Consider the following 13,746-nt stretch of genomic DNA (forward strand, 5'->3'; position numbering starts at 1 on the left):
AAAAATGCCATTGGTAATTTGATAGGGATTGCACTGAATCCATAGATTGCTTTGGGTAGTATGGTCATTTTAACTGTTGATTTCTTCCAATCCCAAAACACCATGTATCTTTCCATCTGTTTCTGTCATCTTCAGTTTCTTTTATCAACATCTTATAGTTTTCAGAGTACAGGTCTTTTGCCTCCTTAGGTAGGTCTATTCCTAATTATTTTATTTCTTTTGTTATAATGGTAAGTGGAGTTGTTTCCTTAATTTCTCTTTATGATTTTTCATTGTTAGTGTGTAGAAATGCAACAGATCTCTGTATATTAATATCCTTCAACTTTACCAAATTCATTGATGAGCTCTAGTAGTTTTGTGGTAACGTCTTTAAGATTTTTTATGTAAAGTATCATGTCATCTGCAAACAGTGCCAGTTTTACTTCTTCTTTTCCAATTTGGATTCCTTTTATTTCTTATTCTTTTCTGATTGCTATGGCTAGAACTTCCAAAACTATGTTGAATAAAAGTAGTGAGAGTGGGCATCCTTGTCTTGTTCCTGATGAGAGTGTGTTAGCCTCTTACAATCCCAGACATCTATTTTAAAAGCAAATATAGTTTAAAGAGAAAAATTACTTTGGGGCATTGCAGGGATCATTTTAACAGTGCTTTCCCTGCCTAGAACATAGTGCAGTCAGTCAGGCCAGCTGATGCATTTCTTTGAAATATCTGAAATGGTGACTAGATAAAAGGTGTGAAATAAACCTTAAAATGAGAGTTGCTCCAGGTTACCTAGTCGGCTGAAAGTGGAGAGTGGGGTATCTATTTTATATTTCCGGTGGAAATACCACCTGTGCTGAAGCTTAAGTGAGTGTCTTTGTTTTAATAGTGGGATAAGAAATATAAAACATAGCCCCAAATTGATGACTGTTACCTCCTTTCTATACTACAACTTAGTATACAGAAAAAAAAAAAATACCCGTAGCTGCTCAAAGTTAAGTTTCCCTGTGGAAGAAAAATATGTTACCCTTTTATACATATTTTCCCACTTAGACTTGATTTGGGCATGATATAGTTGCCATTCTTTCCTCTGAATTATGGTTTATTTTTGTTTTAGATTATAACCACAGTACTATTAAATAGAGTTGAAATTCTTTGGCTGAGAATCATACTACTTCTCTCTGATTTGTATGATTCAAATTACTAGAATAACCAAAATATACTCATTAGCCCTATCAAATTATAAAGCTAAATGCATCAACCCTGTCATGCTCCTGATTATTTGAGACTAGTGGTGATGTTATCTTAGTAAAGAATAATATAAAAGTGGATTGCTGGAAGCTGAGGGAAAATTTGTTAGAAAAAGAAACTCATTTATTGATAGCATGGTATAATGGAAGGAACACTGGCTTTGGAGCCAAACCTACTTGGATTTGAATTCATGCTCTGACTTCTATGTACGTGACATTTCTGAGACTTAATTTTGTTATCTATGAGTTGGGTATGATTTATTTTAGGAAGTAATAATGTAAAGACCCCAACACAATGTACACATAGTATTGCTAGAACAAAATGGTCTCCTTTTTGAGAGAGTTTTAGAGCACAATCCTCAAGGCTACCTCATTTCTGATGCTAATTACAAGCTTGGGGATTCCCAGAGCCATGTAATTTATGTGGACTCACAGAACTCCCTGAAAGCTTTTATACTCACAGTTATGTTTTATTATGGGGAAAGGATATAGATTAAAATTAGTAAAGGGAAGAGTACATAGTGCAGAGTCCAGGACAAGTAGCAAATGTGGAGCTTCTGTTGTCCTCTCCCCATAGAGTTGAGACATCTTTGTCACCTGACATCAGTGTGTGACAGTATGCAGGGAGTACTTCCAACCAGGGAAGCTTGCCTGAACTGCAGTGGTCAGAGTTTTTGTTAGAGCTCCATTACATAGGCATAATGGATTGCAGTGACATGATGGTTGAGCTCAGTCTTCATGTCAAATAATACAGGACCCAAAGCCCCCAGCCTAAGTTACATTGTTGGTTTTCAGGTATAATTAGCCCTACCCTAAGACTGTGTGGGTGTGGCCACCCTCCACCCTCAGTTACATTGTTAGACTATAGTATGACCCTAGGCCCAGGGGCAAACAAAGATACTCCTATCAGGCAAAACATTCCAAGGGAGATTCTGGAGATTACCTCCCAGAAGCCAAGGATAAAGGCCAGACCTCTTTGGGCAAGGCCAAATTCTTTACTACATATTTTTTCCTTATAAATATTTTGCATTCACTTTATTTACATAAATGTATTTCAAAAAACCAATAATTCCTTTCTAAAAATAACTGCATCATTGTACTAGTTATCTATTGATGTGTAGCAAAATTTGGCAGCTTAAAACAAACATTTTCTCACATAGTTCCTGAGGTTCTGGTATCCAGTAGGAGCCTAGGGGCTCCTGGCTCAGGATCTCATGAGGTTAGAGTCAAGCTGTCACCTGGGGCCTCAGTCTCTGAAGACCTGACTGGGGCTGGAGGAATCACTTCTAGTCTCGCTCACCTTGGCAGGAAGCTTCAGTCACTCATCATGTGGGCTTCTTCGATCCTGTTCATAGCACAGCTTTTCCCAGGAGTCAGCGAGAGAGATTGTCATTAAGATGGAAGCTTCAGTGACTTCTAATCTTGGAAGTGACATACTATCAGTCCTACTAGTATTGGTATTCTGTTGGTAACAGACCAAGTCTGGTACAGTGTGGGAGGGGATTAAATAAGGGTATGAATACCAGGAGACAGGGGACACTGGGGGCTGTCTTAGAGGCTGGCTACCACAGTCACTAGGCACCTTTATTAAGGAAATATTTATTTAGTGATTTTATATAGTCAGCATCTTACATGAACATTATCCAGCCATTTAAAATCAAGAATATTGAACATGCTTTAACTTTGTATTGGTCACTTGAGTTCAATGAACAACATAGTTGTTATAACACGGATAGAAGGGTAGATGAGGCTCTTTGCCTTTATTCTTTAAGGCCTGTGGCTTAGTTTTCTGAAGTCTTATGGTAACTTCTGCACCTTTTATTCTTACCTTGTCAGAAACTAGTTGTTACTTCTTCTTGGGGGTACTTTCTTTGCTTCTGGTTTTGACCGATATCCACATATCCAAACCTTTAAGAACTGAGTGTCAAATGAACTAGGTATCCTGTGAAAAGTTCCTCCAGGCTTTCCCTTTGGAAAAGTAGAATTGTTCTCAGTGCCTAGCCTTTGTGAAATATGTTGGCTTTGTGAAAGTCTTTTTTGGCTTTCTTCTTTATTGTAGAGAGTCTTCTGGATAGTTGAGGTTGCCAGATAAGTGACCATTGGCTAAATGAGGTAGCAGTGTATAAAAGTTTTTTTTGAATTTTCTGTATAAAATTTTTAGTTACTTGTTTACTAGAGTGGGCCATCTTGAAGCTGTTATGCATAAAACAAAGGTAAAAATCTCTGCTGAGTAAAGTACAGAATAAAGAAGAACAGTCGCTGGTGTAAAAAAATCCAAAATATACTTAAAGTTCTTTTTTTCCCCTGTTAGATTATATCTGACAGCAAAAATTTATTATTTGTTAAAACATTTATAATTTTATAGAAGTACCACTGTTTGATAAAACCACTCCTGATAAGGTTTATATAGGATTGGAATAGTTGTAAATTTTTTTCTTCCAAGTCTGTCAACTAACTCTTTGCCAAAGTAATTTTAGACAGTCAAGAAATTGTAATGTTATCTGATGATAGTAGAAAATGTACTTCACACTTAACTTGCTACTTTACAACTTTAATAATAATTAAGAGCAGTAATTTTAATGCAATATTTTCTCCCTTTCTAGAGACAAATGGAATCAAACTGGAACTTTGTAGAAGAACTGCTGAAAAAGTCCATCAATGTTCAGGTACACATTTAAAGTGAGACAGTTTGTGGGCTTTGCTAAATTTTTATGTTACAGATTTTATTTATAAGAACCAAGCAAACTGTTAAAATGATTTAAATAACAAACTTAGTTTACTTATAAAAAATCTGAGATAGTATCATCATTCTTTGTTAGTGCAGGTTCCTTGTACAATAGTTTTTATTTTGAAGATTTTTATTTTAACACTGAGTTGCCAGTTAAAGGACAAAGATAATTATCCTAGTTGGTGACTTTGACAAAATGTATTCAAAATAAATAGTAGATGCTTCAGAACTATAAGCCATTCCTTGACTGTATGATATCAAGTCTAGGAGACATGATGAGGGAGATAGTTAGTAGCACTGGAAATTCAGCTATATCCTCATCACAGCAGGAAGGTGACTTGCCTTGCTGAGCAATTTGTCTTACAGGCTTGACTCATACTCTAACTGATAAGGTCCTAGTTTCTGAGCCCTCATTTCATACCTTATCATTTTTCTTTCTGCAGAACTGTTAATGTAGTGTTTCATGGCCCAGAGGTCAGATTTGACCTCCTTTTAAAATAGTTTTAAATGTGCTCTTCATCACATCTTTAAACATATTGTATTATAGTTCTATAAAGTTTTGTAGCATAAGTTATTTATGTAAGATTTTAAGGGGAAATTTTAGTAAAGAATATTTTTTTTAATTTGGGAAATAGACTCCTTTTCTGTTAAGAAATGAAGATTGTTAAAAACTTGAAGAGGAATAAAAAAGAAATATGGTAGTACAAGATTGCTACACACATACACACATTTATTTTGTAGCCATATCTTTGAAAATCATTTTAATATCTTAAATTTTTTTCCCTGTTATCTATATTAACTGTTAATTTTTTAGGTGAAAATATAAGTATATTTAGTTATAGTATGAATCTTCTAATTATGAACTAAGAATTCTAGGTTAGAATGCCAAAGAGCTCTGAATACATAAGTTGCATCAGGAACAAAAGAGCTATTATCCCAACCACTAAAATTTTTTTATTTTCTTTTTTCTGTATCATTTTAATTGGCTTTCTCCTATGTTCTTTTTTGAGAACATACTGATTTAGTAACTCAGGAAGTTTCAGACATGTATTTTTTACTTCCAGAATGTACAGAATCACTAAAAAGTGGTCACCATTATTTACATCAGCTATTAATCCAATCTTTTAATGGTATCAGCTAAAGCTGTTTTGAAGATAAATCACTAATTCTTGTAAGTAGGTAGGATGACCATCTGGATTTACCTGGCTTGGAGTATCCCAAAATGTGGGACTTCCAGTGCTAAAACCAGGAAAGGCCTGAGAAAACTGGGGCGAGTCGGTCACCAGAGAAGCAAGGATAGTACAGCTAATCTAAGAAACTTTCTCTGTGAATTTAAGTCTAGCATAAAGTCAAAGTAATATCTTTCCTGTGAGAGAAGAGGTCATTATAATATGTAGAAAAAAGCAGTCCATTCTCTCTAGTAACCTCAATTTTGTCATGCCTTGATTGTATCAAATTAGATTTTATAAGTAGTATAGGACTACTTGCTGGAGTTCCTGAAACCAATTTTGTGGGTGCAGTAGGTGGTCATAAAGAATAAAGAATATGTTTGGATAGAGCTATCAGTTTGATTATATCTGTTTTCCCCCATTGAGGTAAATTAAAATCTGACCATGCTCGTGTGCTGTGACTTGATCTCCAACAGTGAAAGAAAGAGTCCATTTACAATATTTAAAAAAAAAAAAAGTTTCACATATAGAGCAGTCTTCAGATAAAATTGGTGGGCACTCCACTGTAGTTTTAATTAAGCAAATAATGTTCTAAATCTTTTTCTAGCCAGAGAGGATTTCCAGAAACAGACATTGAGCTTTGTTAGTAAAGAGAACATATATTGTTTAATTTTACTTAAACTGAATAGTTAAGTATTTGCTTTAAAAAACATTTTTTAGAGGTAATCCTATTTAATATTTGTGAATGCTAACAGTAAACATTTGTTCTACCTTTATAATAGCATTATTGGTTTTTTTATGAAAAGGGAGATTTTTAGTTTTATGCTACCTACTTTTTAAAGCCTCATTATTTGATGAGATCACAGAACAGTTTTCTAACAAAGGTCATAGAAGGGTATAAGAAGAAATCCTAAGCAAGCCTAATATTTTTAAAACTATTTTTTTCATTTGTCAAAGAATTTGGAGAGTCCAAGGCTAAAAACAACTCAGAATGTGAATAGATCTGAATAATGTGGGACAATAATCTTCTAATTACTAATCCAAAATGTTTGTGTTTCTTGGACAGAAGGATCTTTCCTGAGATATTGAAGTCTAATTCTCTTTATCCAAACCTAAAAAAATCCCATCAGTTAGACTGACAGTTAACTGTTTAGCTTGCAAATAAATTTTATTCTCCTGGTGGTTTCTGATAGGCAAGTCAGTTACACATAAAAAGAAAAAATGAACCCCCAATTGTTATATTGCCATTTGTATAGAATAAGCTAAAAAAGTAAATGTTTTCATTTTTAGTTCTATAAAAGAAATTGATATATGGAATATACCTGAATTTAATATGCCTGCATTTGATCTTTCGAAATAAAGATAGGAAGACATTCTTTTAAAAAGGACTAAGAGATCAGGAGCAGGCACTATGGAATATTCTAGGGTAGCTTTCTACATGAAATAGTTCATACATACTCACTCAGCTGAAAAGAGACACCCAGAGAGCCCACAGGGTCTTGTGATAAATGTAGAAGTCGAGTAGCACAGGTAGGTTTGAGCCTGTGTGGAAAAGAACCCCACAGGCTTTCTGGTTTATTAAAAATCTTTAATCAGAGGGCATGGATTTAGATGTTGTTGATGAAAACTCTTGGTTTAGGTAGAGTTTGGCCTTAACACTCACAAAATTGAAATACATCAGTTTAAGGTATGATGCTGTGAATGTGTTTCATTTATTATTTGATCGTCAGGACTCAATGTTTGGGCTAAAAAAATTCATTCAAAATGATAGCTATCCCTGTGCAAGTACTGTACATAGCACTTAACGTACATTCTTCCACTTCATGCTTATGACAGTTGTGTGAAGTTCCATTTTATACATTAGGAAACTGGGGCATAGAGGGAGCTTGTCCAGGTCCACACAGCTAGCTAGGAAGTGGCAGAGCTGGGATTTGAGTCTTCATTTGTGTTTTACTCACTCTGTGCTCCCTCAAAGTATTTGACCTTGTAGGATTCTTAATATAACTATTTTTTTTCATTATTTCTATTTTAAAACTTCTTTGATGCTGTGTGTTTGATTAGTAATCCGTATTGGTTTCTAGATCTGTTTTGGTGATACGTATGGAAAACAGCTATCTCAATTTTCCACACTTTTTAAAATTTGTTTTTTGTGGTTTTTTTCCCTCCCCAATAAATGTATGATGAGAAAATATAAGGTAGGAAGAAATTAATATTGTTGTCAGTTGTTCTCAGACATTCCTCCTCACTATATTTCAGCTTTGTTTTTCCATTATGAATTTGAGCTAAGATGTCTGTTGCCTCCTCTACTCCTGACTATTATATATTCTTATCTCTTTGTCTCTTTGGCCTTGAAGATGGGCAAATCGTTTCTTTCCTTAATTCAGCTGATGTGCACCCACACAATTTTTAAAGGGAATTTTTAAGAAAACCTAAGGGAACACGATTCAAAAGAAAATAATGGTTGAATATACAGAACATGAAAATGTATTTTATAACAAATACTAACTGTAATTAATTAAAAAAGGAAACTTGCTTTTTAAGTCACACTCAACTGACTCATTAGTTATCCTGCCAGAACTGTGGAGAAAATGGTATTTTCTAAGCCATTTCTTTTCATTTTAATCTGTAACCACTAGCAGGAAAATAAAGGGAAATTTATCTCCTTTTCTTAAAAAAAAAAAAGAAAAGGAAAAATCCCCCAAGTTGCCATTTTTAATTTCTTTTTGATTGGGTACAGTGGAAAGAGCATGGGCTCTGGTCTCACACACTTTGATTCAAATCTTGGTCTGGTCACTAAGAGCAATCTTGATCAAATCTGGTGTCCATTAAATGTTCATTTCTTTTCCCTCCTGTTTTTGGAAGGTAGCATAGCATAGTATGTATAACAGGCTTTGGAGTCATAAATCCTAGCTTCTTCCCAGGTGGACTTGGGTAAACTGCTTGTAACTTCTGACCCTCATCCTTTTTTTCTGCAAAATGAATGTAATAAAGCTGGGATCGTATAAGACATACATGAATGAACATATGTAAAACATCACATAATGTCTGACACATAGTCGGTATTTAATCTTTTGTTTTTCCCAAACTTCATATATTTTTATGGTTTATACACCTTTTTGTGAATTTCACATGAAAAATGAGTTTCAGATACTGAATAAAACAGTACAGACGCTTCAAAATGAACCCACTTTTTTCATATAACCCACTTTTTAACCTTGAAACATAATAAAATTTTTTAAAAGTATGCTTTAATTCATATCAGTAGTGTGCCATGGGAATAAGCCTAGATCTCGTTTAATATTTTCATAATAAAAATCAAAGAATGTTCATGATGGATAGAACCTTGTCTTCTTTGGTTAAATTTAACTATCTATTATAGAAGCTAAATATCTTTTGCTGAACCATACAGGTACTTGATGAAAAGAGACACCAGAACCCAGATCTCAGTTTTGTTCATAAAACATTTATGGAGTCTCTTTGGTGAAGCAGGCACTGTGCTAGGCCCAGGGGACATTATCCCAGCACTCAGGGAGCTCATAGACACTTGAAGGCAGATAGACATAAAATTTAGCAAGGTAAGGGCTAAGATACAGGTGTGCATAGTGTGCTATGGAGCATAAAGAAAGGTCACTGTTTAGTGTGGAAGTTAGAAAATTTCCTAAAGGACTTGAAGCTTCGGTGTATTCTAACGGATTAATAACTAAAAGAGTTAAAAGCCTTCTCAAAAAAATCTGGTCATGTTTGGTTCACTCTCATTCACTGAAAGATTTGGCAGCAAGATCACTGTTCTCTTCTATACCTGTATACTACTTTTATGAGTTACCCCAACATCATTGTGTATAATCCACCTGTCCTCTAAGTTTCTTCATATCCTTAGTTCTAATCAGATTTTCTTTTATTTACCTTACCCACTGCCTCCCATAGTTATGCTCTACATTTTTTCACTTTTCATTTTCATTCTGTCCATCGTCATGGATCTTTTCATTTTTCTGTGTTCATCCATGTCCAAACTTTCCTCCTTGAACAATGTAGATTATACAACCCCTTATTATAATCATTCCATCACAAACACCTTTAATTCCATAGCCCTTACCTATTTTAAACTTGGCAAAACCTAATCCCCCTCTCTTATCCCTCTGCCATGCCCCCCCCCCCCACCGCCAGCTGAATGTTGGTGGAAAAAACTCGTACACTCATTCTTGCTGACTGGTCTGACTTTAAATTCTTGATCATAAATCTTTTCAAGTGGCACTCGGCTCTAGAATGTTTGCTTTTCTACTCTCCAAAACAACTTATTTCAGAATTTGTTTTTTAACACACTGTTCAACACATGCTGTGGCCCAGTCACCTTAGGTAAGCATCTTGCCTCATAAATCATTGAGAAAATAGGACCAGTCAGCTGAGAACTCCTTTATGTTTAAACCTTCAAATCTCCCAATGTGCCTGCTTTGCACACAACCTCTCAGTCTGCTTTTCTGTTATATTGGAAATGTCACTGTTTCTCTCAAAGGCTAATTCCTTTCCCTGTGTACTGGATCTTTTCTCTTCTCACCTGTTCAAGGACTTTATATATCTTCACTTAAGTATCACTACTTCCTCACCTCCTATTATCTCCTCAGCCTGCCATAGTTAAGCATCTGTCTCTGCCATACCTGAAACTACTGTTGTCAAAGCCATCAATAACTTCCACATTGTCAAATCTAAGAGTTCTTTGTTCTCATTTTAACCTCTCAGTAGCATTCAACCCTGTTGACCCCCTTCCCTTTCTGAAATATTTCTCTTGGTTTCCATGCTGCCTGGTTTCCTTCCTACTTCATGGGCCATTGGGTTTTGCTTATAGAGTCCTGCTTTTGCTTGCTACCTAAATTTTGGAATAGCAAAGGCCTCTCAGTTCTAGATCCTTTTCTCTTTTCCATCGTCTTTCCTAGGTTGATCTTATCTAGTCTCTTAGCTCTAAAAGCCATCAATATGAAAGTAACACCCAAATTTATATCAATAGCTCTGACTTTTCCCTTGAGCTATAGACCCATATGTCAGTTGTCTGCTTAATATTTCCACTTGGTTGCCCTGTGCACTCTCTCATGTGTTCCTCCCCTAGTCTTTGCCATCTTAGGAAATGGTTCCATCAACCCATTTTCTTAAGCCAAATGAGAGTTCTCGTTAATTGCTGTCTTTCCTTCATACCTTAATATAACTCATCAACAAATCCCATTGTCTGTTTCCAAACATATCTCTAAAGTTGTCCACTTATCTTAGTCTTACAGTTTCACAGAGCCATCTAATATTTTGAGTTGACAGGAGGAGAAGGAAGTAGAAAAAAGTAGACATTTTAATCTCATCTTCTGTGATGAAATAACCATACATGTTTGTTGAAGAGTGACACAACACTGAATCCCAGTCATTCAACAATTATTTATTTAAAGCATACTGTATCTCAAGCACCTTCAAATTTCCCAACATTTCTACTTTGTACTTGACCTCTGTCTGATTTTCTATTACATTGGAAATGTCACTGTTTACCTTCTAACTGGTCTTATCTACTGTATTCATTCTCCATGCATGATCCAATGTACTATTTTTCAAACAATCATTTCATGTCACCCCTGTGCTTACAATCTTGTAGAGGCTTCCCAACATAATTAAAATAAAAACCATAATTCTGACTATAAACTCTAAAGCCTCAAATGAGATATGATTCCTGACTATCTCTGACTTAATCCTACAATATCAAGCTTACTGCTAATTCAGGAACTTTCCATGTGTTTTCTCTGTGATGAATGCTTTACTTTCAGTTCTTTATGTGGTTTGCTGTTTTTCATTCTGTCATTTAGCCCAAATGCCAGCCCTCAAAAAGGTCTTTCCATTCTTAGTTCCTGAGAAAATAATGACCCACATCCTCTACCAGTTACCCTACCACATTACTCTGCTTTTTCTGTTTTTCATGGTGGTTGTAATTGTTTACATTTATCTTGTTTGTTTCAGTGTCCTCTTTTTCCATCCTCCACCAAAGTGTAACTTCTGTTAGTGCATGTACCATGTCTGACTTATTCATTGCTTTTTGCCTAGTACCTTAGAATAGTGTCTGGTATATAGTAAGCTTTGAATAAATGATTGCTGAATGATTGGAATTCAGTGATATGTCACTTTTTAACAGACATGCATGGTTGTTTCATCATAGAAGATTAAAGTGTCACTTCTTTTCTACTCTCTCCTGTTGCTACTTCCTAAAAGGTTAAAATATATGTACTCTGCCAATCCTCTGGTTTTTAGAAGAACAATGCTTATATTCCCATAAAGAATTTGACCTCATATTGATACTTAAGTATGAGCAAGTCCTTTGGATTTGTGTACATCTTAATTATTCTATCATTTATGCTATTTCTTTCTGGTTTGGGTTTCTTTTTCAGTCTCTGGGTTCTACACCATTCAGTTATTAAATACCTATTGTAATTGTTAAATAACTGAGTAAAAAGTCAAATTGAGTTATGTAATTTCAGTTATCTGAATATACTAATGGTCTCTAAAGCAAAGTTTTAGAAGTATACCTTATGCTGATTTAGACCTTCTGGTCTGAAGATGAGAATGGGTATGACTTGGTGATATATATTTATATTCTTTTTAGGAGCAGGTTATTCAGTGCAATATCAGCTGATAATGTGTGTTGCCAGAGCGCATTTAGCTCCTCACAATTTCAGTTTATTTTTTAGGATGGTATACTAGAAGATCAGTTACGAATGTATCTTCACTGTTGTTTGACCCTTTGTGATTTCTGGGAGCCAAACATTGCAGTTGTCACCATTCTGTGGGAATATTACAGTAAGAACCTGGTGAGTAAATAGAGTATGAATTTGTTCCAGGAATTTGAAGAATTTGTACATGATATTTGAGGAATATTTTCATGGCTTAATTATATATAATTATGGATTTTTCTTAAAACTAATTTTTCAAAGTAGATTAGAGTAGCTCAAAAACACTTTTATGTTTCACATTGTCTAAAGAGCATTTGCATAAAGGAATGGAGCATGTAAGGTCCCTTTTCTCTTTTTTTTTTGTATTAAAATACTGAGTTTATTTCACATGTATATTTTTGTCTCCCCACCATTTCCATTTGTCTGACCACCACTACTACTATGTCCTATCATAACATTCCATACATACTTAAAACCAAGCAAAGGGTGGAGTTCCATCTTTAAAAACTAAACAGGCATTTTGGACAACACATTCTTGGCAATGGAACCTGGACAATATTTATCAGACACGGTAGGGAAAGTTCTCACTCTGCATTATAAAAAGGACAGCCAGATATCAACTGTTACAGAAATGAAATAAGACGGAAAATTTTAACAAACTGTTTAAACTATTTTCTTAAAGAGACTTCCTCCACTGCCAGAGATCTTGAATAGCCTCCTGATCAGTCATCCGGAAACAATTCTTCACATAATTGATGAATTTGGCTTCCACTTTGGGAAGGGAACCACCTTTTTCTATACTTGCTTGCATTTTTGCTTTAATGTCTTCTACAGAGCTAGGTCCTTTTGGTGTTTTAGGAGTTTTTTCCTGTTTTTTGAAGGATTCTTGACCTTTTGATCTTGGTGTTGATGGTTTTGAGTCTTTTCCATTCTGGTTTGATTTTTGTGCATTTTTGGCTGGAGTATCTCGTACAGATTTCTTTACTGGAACTTTTTCTTCAGTTTCCTCATCATCATAGTCATCGTCGTCGTCATCATCGTCGTCGTCGTCGTCGTCGTCGTCGTCGTCATCATCATCATCATCATCATCATCATCATCATCATCATCATCTTCATGTTCATCAGCAGCAAGTTTTACTTTTTTCTGTGGAACCTTGCTACCACTTCCAGGGGCAGAATGCTTTCCAGATATACTTAGGAGTGTCACATCCTCCTCCTCTTCATCTTCTGACTCTGCATCTTCCTCCACAGCTACTAAGTGCTGTCCACTAATATGCACAGGCCCTGAACCATACTTCAACCGTAAGACCACAGGTGGTGTTATTTCAAAGCCCCCAAGGGAAACCGTTGGCTGCACAGACATTTTCAAAGTTGCCAGTGTTGCTTTAATTGGACTGCCTTCATAATTCATCGCCTCTGCTTCGACAATGTGCAATTCATCCTTTGCGCCAGCCCCTAAACTGACCGTTCTTAAAGATAACTGGTGCTCATTTTCATCATTATCCACCTTAAAGTGATAATCTTTGTCGGCCTTTAGTTCACAACCAAAAAGATAGTTCTGGGGCCTCAGGGGGCTCATGTCCATGTCCATCGAATCTTCCATGGGTTGGTGGCACGCACTTCGGTGGGAGAGAAAGTGGACGGAGATAAAAGACTACCGTTCCAAGGAACAGTCGCACAGGACGGAATCAGACCAGGGCCCCTTTTGTCTTAAGAGTGAGATTAAGCAAAGTAGCCCAAATTGTGCCAGAAAGATATTTTTTAAAAATCTTCTTTTATAAATGTTTTCTAACAACTATTGATTGCTTGCAACACATTGAACAGTTAATGCTATCTTGAATAAGAACTAGTCTTGGCATTTGAGACTAGGCTAGTGGGCAGAAGCACAAATATTGTAGAAAAAAAGTTATAATACTGTGGAAGGCTAAAGG

General features: G+C 35.6%; 1 protein-coding gene and 1 pseudogene across 7 annotated transcripts in view; one reads left to right on the forward strand and one right to left on the reverse strand.

The window, feature by feature from the left end:
* Positions 1-13,746, forward strand: part of MMS22L (MMS22 like, DNA repair protein) — a 194,175-nt gene that overhangs the window by 44,700 nt on the left and 135,729 nt on the right. For 5 of the 6 annotated variants that reach the window (XR_014248429.1, XR_014248430.1, XM_082405196.1 and 2 more), the window contains exons 11-12: positions 3,833-3,895; positions 11,834-11,953. Coding sequence is in view for 4 of the 6 variants with exons in the window: in XM_082405196.1 (XP_082261322.1) it covers positions 3,833-3,895; positions 11,834-11,953 (183 nt within the window). In the remaining 2 variants the exon portion in view is untranslated. The remainder of the gene's footprint in view (positions 1-3,832; positions 3,896-11,833; positions 11,954-13,746) is intronic. The other variant, XM_082405195.1, reaches the window with a different exon arrangement.
* Positions 12,161-13,533, reverse strand: LOC309634807 (nucleophosmin pseudogene; annotated as a pseudogene). The gene has a single exon. The product of its transcript is annotated as a nucleophosmin pseudogene (transcript).

This window comes from Balaenoptera borealis (assembly GCF_965194805.1).
Source record: "Balaenoptera borealis genome assembly, chromosome: 9".
NCBI classification, from domain to species: Eukaryota; Metazoa; Chordata; class Mammalia; order Artiodactyla; family Balaenopteridae; genus Balaenoptera; species Balaenoptera borealis.